The sequence below is a fragment of the Arachis ipaensis genome, chromosome B10 (assembly GCF_059453495.1).
Source record: "Arachis ipaensis isolate K30076 ecotype BB chromosome B10, ASM5945349v1, whole genome shotgun sequence".
Classification (NCBI taxonomy): domain Eukaryota; kingdom Viridiplantae; phylum Streptophyta; class Magnoliopsida; order Fabales; family Fabaceae; genus Arachis; species Arachis ipaensis.
Genome location: NC_142435.1, coordinates 128676733 through 128686675, shown reverse-complemented (window position 1 = coordinate 128686675; position 9943 = coordinate 128676733). Strand labels below are relative to the sequence as shown.

Sequence of the window (9943 nt, the reverse complement as noted above, 5' to 3'; positions counted from 1 at the left end):
GATTGAATTTCGATCATGACAATCTGCTCCCCAATCTGCATCAGCAAAGCAGAGAAGTCTAAAGTTAGTACAACTGTTAAACATTAAGCCTTGATCAACGGTACCTTTTATGTATTTGAGAATTCATTTGATAGCTCTCCAATGATTGATGGCTGGGTTATGCATATACTGGCTTACCTTACTCACTGAATATGTGAGATCTGGTCTTGTAAGAGTCAAGTATTGTAATGCTCTAACTTTGAACTTATACAACTTGGGATAATCAAATAGGTCTGAATCATGTAAACTCAATTTTGAAGAGGATACTATTGGGTTGGTACTGTATTAGCCATTAACATGTTAATACGAGTTAAAAGATCAATAATATACTTTTTTTTGTGTTAAAATAAGTTGCTGGTTATTAATAAATATAGCTTCTAAGTCAAGAAAATAACTAAATTGACCAAGATCATTGAGAGAGAAAATAGAGTTTAGTTTGTCAATGAAAAACTGTAACTTTTGAGGATTATTCCCTGTTAATAAAATGTCATCAACATAAACACATAGTAGAGTAATAGAGTTTGATGTATGTCTTACAAATAATGAGGGATCTGTTTTAGTATTGTGAAAATCAAACTGTTGCAAGGTGGCTGATAAGGTTAAAAACCAAGATCTTGGTGCTTGTTTGAGGCCATATATGGCTTTCTTAAGGCTACAAACTAGTTGAGTGTTAAGAAACCTTGAGGCTGTTCTATCAGGACTGTTTCATGCAATTCTCCATTGAGAAATGCATTATTAAAGTCAAATTGGCACATTTGCCAACCCTTGGATAGTGCTAAAGAAATCACAACTCTAATAGTTTGTCACTTAATCATAAGAGAAAAGGTTTGATCAAAATCTATCCCTTCTGATTGAAAAAAGCCTTTTGCCACTAACCTGGCTTTATATCTAATTGGATGGCCTTGTGGATTCTTCTTTATAGCAAACACCCATTTACTGCCGATGATAATAGCATTTGAGGGTGGCAATACTAATTCCCAAATTTTGTACCTGGTTAAAGCTGTATATTTAGATTCTATTGCTATTCTCCAATTTTGATGTTGAAGAGCTTACTATACAGTATTAAGTGGATGATGAAGAAAAGAGGGATCCTCTTTAGAGTCTAACAAGTGAGTGAGATTAGCAGATGTGTTAGAGTGTGCAGATTTTGATCTTGTAGTCATTGGATGAAAATTAAATTTCGGTGGTGGGTTTGAGGAGGTGGTGGTGAGGGAAAAGGGAGTTGAATTTCAATGTTAGAGATAGGGATCTGTCCAGAATGTAAATTGTGAGATTGTTGTGAGGCTGATGGTGTATTTGTAACTGGTGTAATGGGAGGAATGAGAAGAGTAGGTGCTGGTATAGAAGATGTAGGAGGTGAAGATGAGATATGTGATTCTGATTGAAAGCTTGGAACAACAACAAATTGGTGATTAGAGTAAGTATCTCTAAAAGATTCAGAAGTAGAATTAGTAATAGTTTTAGTAAAATCAGTTGAATATGGAAACTTACCTTTATCAAAAACAACATTACGAGATAAATAGAACTTACCATCAGGGGAAAGACATTTGTAGCCTTTATGTTGAGGATTATATCCCAAAAATAAACATAGATGTGATCTATAATCAAACTTGTGTTTATTATAAGGTCATAAAAGAGGATAGCATGTACACCCAAATATCTTCAAAAAATTATAATCTGGTTGTTGATGATACATCTTCTCAAAAGGAAATTGATTTTGTAAAATAGGGGTGGGCAATTTGTTAATCAAGTAAGCCGCAGCAAAAAATGCATCATTCCAGAATTGTAACGGCAAGGCAGCAGTGGCTAAGAGAACAAGACCTACTTCAGTGAGGTGTCTATCCTTTCTTTCAACAGTGCCTTGTTGTTGATGAGTATAGGGACAAGACATTCTGTGAATTATACTATGTTGGGCTAAAAAAGTCTTAAAATCATTAGATAAAAATTCAAGACCATGATCAGTTTGTAGTGCTTTGTGGAGAAGGATTGGTTTCTGGAATTCGAGATGGTGATGAGTCTGAATCAGGGACAACAGTTTCAGCGACTCGAGAAGGAGAGTCCGAATCCAGGGCCACCTAAAAACCAGTAGAGTTTTCAGCCTGGTTTGTTGAAGAAGCATGTCCAATATTTAAAGTTTGCGTTAGAGAATGATGGGTATGTTCCTCTATTAAATCAACTACTTATGTCCCAATGAAAATTGGAAAAGCTACTTGGAGAGGTTCAGCAGCTTGAATTGATGAATGAGATGCTGGTAGTCCTGAACCTTGTGGATGTTGTTGAGGTGGTTAGTCGGGTGCAAGTGATGAAGTGATGGATTGAGCAGCAGTAACAGACTAAAATACAACATACATGAGTTAAGATTTATGTTGATTGAACCGAAATATATTTAAAAATAATATAATGTTACCGGAACAAGTCTTGTTCTTCGAATCAATTGGGAGCCCGAATTTGAATCAATTGTATCATCAGAAGGTAAAGACGCTGCAAGGAGATTCTGGATGGATGGCTCACTGTCATCGGAAGAACTCTCGCTCGATGGCTGCAACTGTAACTGATAAAAGATTGAAGTCAAACGGATTGTAAGTGGATGTGGTTTTCGAAGAATTTTAGTTTAAATATATAAGTAGAAAGTAATTACCCTTCTGGAAGTTTTTGAAGGACTTCTTCGACTCTTTTTGGGAGGTTGTCGTGAAAAAGCTGTAGCTTCGATTTTTCTTTTTAAAGGCCTCTTGGGAGAGTCTTCTGCAGCAGGGACCACTCAAACAACAGAACGTTTGATCTCTTCTAAAGTACAATTGTACTTAGAGTAGTAGGTGGTCCACCAATCGAAGCAGGATTTTGTAATGTATGAGCTTCGTTCGTAAACAAGGTGATTGTAACCCTCCCTTTGTTGTTGATTCTTCGAGAGGTAGATGTCAAGCTCTTTCTTTGAAGTCAAAGTGATATGGCAAAAGGGTTTCCTGTTTCTGGGGAGTGGAGTTTGGATGGTTTGTGAGAAGCCTAGATGTCTAGCTGTGTAGTGAGGGGGCATACAGAGTTGCTTTGAAACGTTCTTTTTTATGCTAAGGTAGCCCTTGGAATCACCTGGACAGCTAGTAAATTGGTCCAACTCCTATTAGCAAGTTCGCTCTCTTCGGTATCGTTGGGGAAGAGGAGGCGTTCGAGCTAGGTAGGACCACAATTTCGATGCAAAAAGGGGGTGAAATTGAAGTCCTCATTATGGAAGTCTTTACAAGAGTGAAAAAGGAAAAAGAAAGCCCAAAATTGGTCTTCATCCAATTCAGCTTCTGGAAAATTTGGCTTGAAGTTAGCCAGTCAAAAACCCTCAATGTGCTGTTTGTTTGAAACACCACCTCCAGGCTTTATCATGTACTTTTCAAAAATGGCGTTTAGTCAAAGCTGGAGAAGCCAGAGAGGGCTCCCTGTACTGATCAAGTAGTTGTTTCGAAGACAGTTAACGAATTGGCCAAGTTCTTCGAAAATGTATCCTAGAAGTAGCTTGGCCAAATTAAGGTTGTTTCCTTCATGAAGTAGGGCGGCAAGAGGAATAAAAAGCTTCTGCATTTGAACACTTCAAGAGCAGAAGATAATTGTGTTTAACTAGTAGAACAAAAAAACCACATGTTCATCATCTGTGATAGGGCTACCATCTGCGCGCATATGATGAACAATGAAGTCACTGTAGGAAGTTGTGGGGGCAATGTTGTACTGTTGTTTAGGCTGCATATCAGAAGTGAAATCTGGAGGACTAATTGGGAGTCCTGTAATAGCAGCCACATCTAGAAGTGACATGCCAATCTTCCCACAAGAAAGGTGAAAATTATTGGTAGTCCTATTCCAGAAAAAGGTTACGGCTCCAATCATCCAAGGGAGCGTTAAAGGAGAAAAGTCAGAAGGTCTTGAATCCCGAGAGCCCTCCAAGCAGAACTCTTCGATGGAGCAAGACATTTATACCAGGCTGTGAAGTCGGTTCCACGAGGGGTGATTTTCGGGTTGTTCCTAAAGGGTTTTTGATTGATAAAGAAAGAAATATCAAGGTCTTGATTAATCAACAAGTCCTCCCCTTAAGTATTGGGAAAGAAAGGGAGTTTTTTGTTCGCCTGTTCCAAGTTCTCAATAGAACCAATAAAACAATGGGTATCTTCACCCACAGTAAAAAGAATGAGAATCCTGGAATCATCAATTGAAGCTGTGGGTCATCAATAACTTCATCATTTACCTGGTTTAGCACATGCAAGGCCGGAGGAGCCGGTGGTTGCACCATAGGATGTTTGCCCTTGTCCAGAGTAGGAACGTGAGATGAAGAAGCAGTCATTGATGAGCAGAAAAAAATGAAGGTCGAAGAATAGAGGTTGTACGAGAAGGGAGAATGCAAGAGAAGTTAAGAGAATAAGGATTCGAGAAAGTTGAACAAGATGGAAGTGTTGATTTTAAAGGGAGTTTTGGTTTAGCCGTTATTACAGAGGAAATTCAAAGAGAAAAGAGGTAACTTTATGAAGAAGGCGAAGTGGTGGAGAGAGAAAGTGTGGATCGTAGGAGACGTGTCCAACGGGTCAGAATTAATGGAGAAGGTAAATGGTAATTATTATCGGTTAAGGAGATTGACGATTGGATTAGGATTAAGTGTTTCATCTTCCAAGATATGACGTCGAAGGCAAACACATTAATCCTAGGGGACAATTTGTTAGTCGAAACAATTTGTTTCGAAAGATTAAGCTGATTCGAAATGCTGGTGAAGGGTCAGAAAGGAAGTAGATGTCGAGAAGATGCACGTGCAAGCATTAATCGGAAGTTATTGGATACGGACTTGATTTAGACACCTTGACAAATCGAACAATTACTCGAATAAAGAATCGAATAGTTTTTAGAATGGAGAATCGAGCAGTTACACGGGTAGGGAAGTCGAAGGTTTTCTCTGAGTTAGGAAATTATTGGTAATGCTCATGAGCAAAAAGTGGGAACAGTTACCTAAGAATTCGCGTACAAGGCAGCATCGTGTAATTAATGGTCACTTATAGAAGTGGGGTATAAATATTAGTAAGTTTTAGGAAATAGGGGTTGGAACTTCTTTTCAGAAATGCACTCAAGTACACTCATATCCCAGTGAATTCCTGAGTCTGCATTTGAGTTCGATTTCTGTAGGGTTCCTTCCATTGTCTTTATCTTTTATTTACAATTCTTGCAAAAACTTTATCTTTCAAGCAAATTTATCTTTCAAGTATCGTTTAATTTTCATGTTCAATTTACATTTTAGTACCTTTAATTTTCATGTCCAAAGCCCTTTGATCCAATCGAAGGCATCTTTATTGCTTTCTTTAAATTTCAATACAAACTTTTTCGATTTCAGTCAATTTTACTTTTCGAATCCTTTATTTTACACTTCTTTTACCCTTTTGCACTTTTTGAACTTATTTCCTGTCTTAATACTCGTCTATTCGAGAACTTTTGATACACTTATAGAAAATTGGTACCTGCAAAAGAGGAGTTGGTTTCGCTCCCAGACCATTAGAATCAAACTACCATCGATTTGTTAAAAATCGACAAAACAATTGTTTTTGATCATTAGTTAGCTATTAATGTTTAAAAATATAAGATAAAATATGTTGTTAGATTACTAAATGACTAAAATAATTAAACTAAAAAATTTGAGTTGATAACTAAGTGATAGATTAAAAATAAAATTTTAAAATTGTCTTTTTTTTTTGGATGATTTTAAAATTGTCTTTTAACTCGTGTGTTTGTTTGCTCTGTTAAGTACTAACGTAATAAGTTAAAAATTCACGTAGCAAATTAAACTGTTTACGTGACAAGATGTGCCATATTAATATCTAACTTCTTCTTCTTCTTCTTATTATTCATATTATTGTTATTATTATTATTATTATTGTTATTATTATTATTATTTAATAAAAAAAATTATAGCATGACCAAACTTAACAACTTTAAAAATTTACTAGCAAAAATATATATAAAAAAATGTATCATTGAAACTAAAACAAAAATATAATGCATGTATTTTACAGTGATCAAAATGTATTTAAACATTATTTTTTTATTATCCATGTACACCAAATAAATAAATTCTGATTTATGTCTACATAAGCTTAAAAGGAAAAAAAAGGTTTTCAACCTTCTAATTATCGAAAATGTTTGGGACTTAAAAAAAAAAGTCATAGTTTGCCGTTTCTGACTTTTATTTGCATATAATTAATATCACTAGAATAAATATATAATATTAAATATAATAACTATATAACTATAAATATTATATATAAACTTATAAATATTAAGTTAAATAAAATAATTTTTAATTATTATTTTCCCTGCATTACTCATAATAATTAGCATGCTCGTGTTAATATTAAGTCGGTACCTACTAATTGAAACTATCAAGTTATTTTAATTTTGAGATAGGATGAAACTCATTTTAAAATAATCATTTCAAAGTAATAAGTGGATCTCCACATACACCCATTGATTATTTATTTCTCTATCTCTAGAAAAGACAATTTCGTAGTTCATTTTGATTATCTATTAAAAATCATTCAGATGATCAATATTTTTTTATTTTTTTTTAATATTTGAAGTAATATTAGTTAACTCTTTTAATTTTTATATTAATTTAATTTAAAGATAACTTTATAATTACTTTAAATCTCGCAATATATTATCTATTATTCTGCCTAATAATAGTAACAAGTGTATTTATATTTTATTTGGTGATAAATTAGAATAAAATAAGAAAGTTTAATTTATTTATTATATTTTTTTATTAAAAAAATTTAAAAAAAATATAATAATAAAAAATATAATTATAAAAAATTAATAAAAATAATAAAAGAAAAAATAAAAAATAAATTATATATTTTGTTAATATTTTTATATTTTTTTATCAGAATAGACACAGAATACATTAATTTAGTATCTTTAAACATAATATTTCTGACTATATTTCTGCCAAACACAATTTTATATTTCTCTATCTTTATTTTAATATCCTATAACTATAAACAAATGCAGTCTAATTATAGACCTAACACATTTCATAATTAAGATTTAACTAAGAAAAGTATATCCATCTATCATCTATATATGATGGAATCTTTTATTCAATTGAATATTAAAAAGTTTTGATCTCCTTTTCTTTTTGTAGACTTCAATCAATATATATATATATATATGAAACATCAGAATAAATGCAACAATTCATTTTGCAAACAGTAACACTCTTTAATAATTTTCCAACGAAGATGTCAGAAAATTTTCATATATAGTATTCATCAATGATGTCATAGATTCTGATTACAAAAGTACCATGCAATAAGGCTTAGTTAATAACGTACCATTAGAGCGTCGTCCTTGCTAACTCATCATAAACATTAATGAATTCCACCTAAAAAAAAAAAAAACTCACCTTGCCGCAGCCATATTCTGTGCTAATTAATTACTTATACATCATAAAATAATACTGAAGCATGTACCCTGAGAAAAGGGTAAATGTATTTTGAATTTTTAATGATCAATTTTAACTTTTAAGTTAAAGTAATAATCAACAAATTATAAATGAACAACGCATATAGCCATAGCTAGGTGAAAGTGGGGCCTACCTGCAAGGTAAAAAACATTAGGATAAAGTGAATTTCTATAGGTAATATCATAAATAGTTAAAAAAAAAAAAAAACTCAAGAAGAAAAGTTATAAGGGTGGTTGCGTGATAATTACTACCAAGGATGACCCATGCATGTTGACTCATCTGAGTAATCACCTTCTTTTCTTGCTGTTATTACCAGATATTTAAATTATGCTATTAAGATGTTTTAAATTGCGTTACCATGCATATTCTATAGTTACTATGATTTATTGTTGAATATGTTATTGTCAATTATATTTATGTGAGTATTTAGTGTCATATATACCGTATCACAAAAATAAATAAAATGTTTTCCAATAGTTCAACATGAGCATAGTGTCTTACAAGTACAGTTCCTTTTTATAGGAAAAAAGATAGTAACCACTTTTGCTCATTTTAACCATAATAACGGGATAACGTATAGTTTCTGTCTTGTGAGCAAATTAAAGAGCAGATATATGAATAAGATTTGGATAACATAGATGAAATTCTATATTGAAATAAAATTACGCAGCCGACGTGAAAAATTGAAGGGGACCAAGCGGACTGATTTTCTCATTGTGGGGTCGCAAGGAAAGTCCTCCATGGAGCTTTATAACAATTGTCTCAACAAATTAACTAAATTCACTCCACTTCCTTTGCATTTGCATGCCTTTGCTTTTAGAGCTAAGAGGGCTTTCCCAACTCATTTCAATTTTCTTCTCATAAAAGACACTTTTACCCTCAAACTAAAACAATGAGCATTACTGAACCAAATTACAACACCTCAGAAACCGAAAGCAGTAGTGCTTCAAACTCAACTACAAAAACTGTAACCGCAACCGCAACGGAAACCGCAACTGTAACCGTAACTGCCAAGCGCATTCGAGATTCTTCTAACAAACACCCCGTCTACCGGGGTGTACGGATGAGGAATTGGGGGAAGTGGGTATCTGAAATCAGAGAGCCACGCAAGAAGTCTCGTATATGGCTTGGAACATTCTCCACTCCGGAAATGGCCGCCAGGGCTCACGACGTCGCCGCCTTCAGCATAAAAGGCTCCGCCGCTATTCTTAATTTTCCCAACCTCGTACACTCCCTCCCCCGTCCCGCCTCCCTCGCCCCTCGCGACGTCCAAGCTGCGGCCGCAAAAGCCGCCAAAATGGTCAAATTCGATTCTCCGACGACGTCCTCCTCCTCGTCGGTGGAATTGTGCTCCGATGAGGAGGAGTTGAGCGAGATCATAGAGCTTCCCAGGCTGGAGAGTGGTGAGTTGGATAAGGAGTTTGTTTTCGCTGACTCCGTGGATGGGTGGATGTACCAGCCGCCGCCTTGGTTTTCGTCGGAGAGCATGGCGGTGGCGTCGACGGAGGAGGAGGACGTTGTTGAAGATGGTGTTGTAAGTGCTTCTGGAAGTTCGCTTTGGAATTATTATTATAATATTATTACTAATTAATATGTTCTTTGTTTTTTGGTTCTTGTTTAATTTGTTACTTGTGAGTGGCCTCTTTGTAATAATGTTTTCTTTTGTTTTGTTTTCCTTTTCTCTCCTCAGTTTAATTTGTACATGGTCTATGAATAAATTAAGAGGATAATTTGGTGGACGTTATAAGTTTGTTTGTTCCATTAAGAGATTGGAAACTCTCTCTATCTTCAACTTTCGATCATTTCAGTCATGACAGAGAGATAGAAGAAAATGAAATTTCTGGGAGCTGAATTTTGAGATCTTGAAAGTGTTTAACTATGATTAGTCTATATTCAAATACTAAAACAGTTATTAATATAAAATATATGTTAAAATATAAAATATATCAAAATAAATTAAATAATATATATATATATATATATATATAGTGGTTACTTTTTGTGTCTAAATTTAGTATAGTAATAATAGCATATTTGAAAAGCGTTTTCATCTAAATCACTGCTAATTCATTGTTCATCACCAGGTAATAATTGTACTCACGTATACCAATTAAATTGGTCCACTACAATAAAGTCTTTGTCTACGTTAATTTTCTCTTACTATATAAGGTACAGATTGTAATCGCCAAATCTTTAAATAAAAAAAGAGAGTTTGGGAGTAATAAAATAATAAATATCGTTAGTGATGATGTCATGATAGTGGAAGTGATGATGATCACACGCTATGTTAATGTTAATGCTGGAATGGTGGCTTACGGTTGGCAAGGGGATATTTTGAGGTAAAAAAAAAAAAAGGAGAGAATAAGATTTGAAATCTGATGGTACCTTGGTCACCATTATATTGTTCTCTGAAATGTCACTGAAAATGCA

At 33.9% G+C, this 9943-nt stretch overlaps 1 protein-coding gene across 1 annotated transcript; it reads left to right on the top strand.

Annotated features, from left to right (window-relative positions):
• The first annotated feature begins 8285 nt into the window (after nucleotides 1-8285).
• LOC107621671 (dehydration-responsive element-binding protein 3) lies at nucleotides 8286-9252 on the top strand. The gene has a single exon (XM_016323692.3). It carries the CDS (start codon nucleotides 8406-8408, stop codon nucleotides 9102-9104), a length of 699 nt encoding a protein of 232 aa, XP_016179178.1. The 5' UTR covers nucleotides 8286-8405; the 3' UTR covers nucleotides 9105-9252.
• The last annotated feature ends 691 nt before the right edge of the window (nucleotides 9253-9943 follow it).

Excerpts from the sequence above, each read along its gene's own strand:
- LOC107621671 (XM_016323692.3), top strand. The coding sequence starts at position 8,406 with ATGAGCATTACTGAACCAAATTACAACACCTCAGAAACCGAAAGCAGT.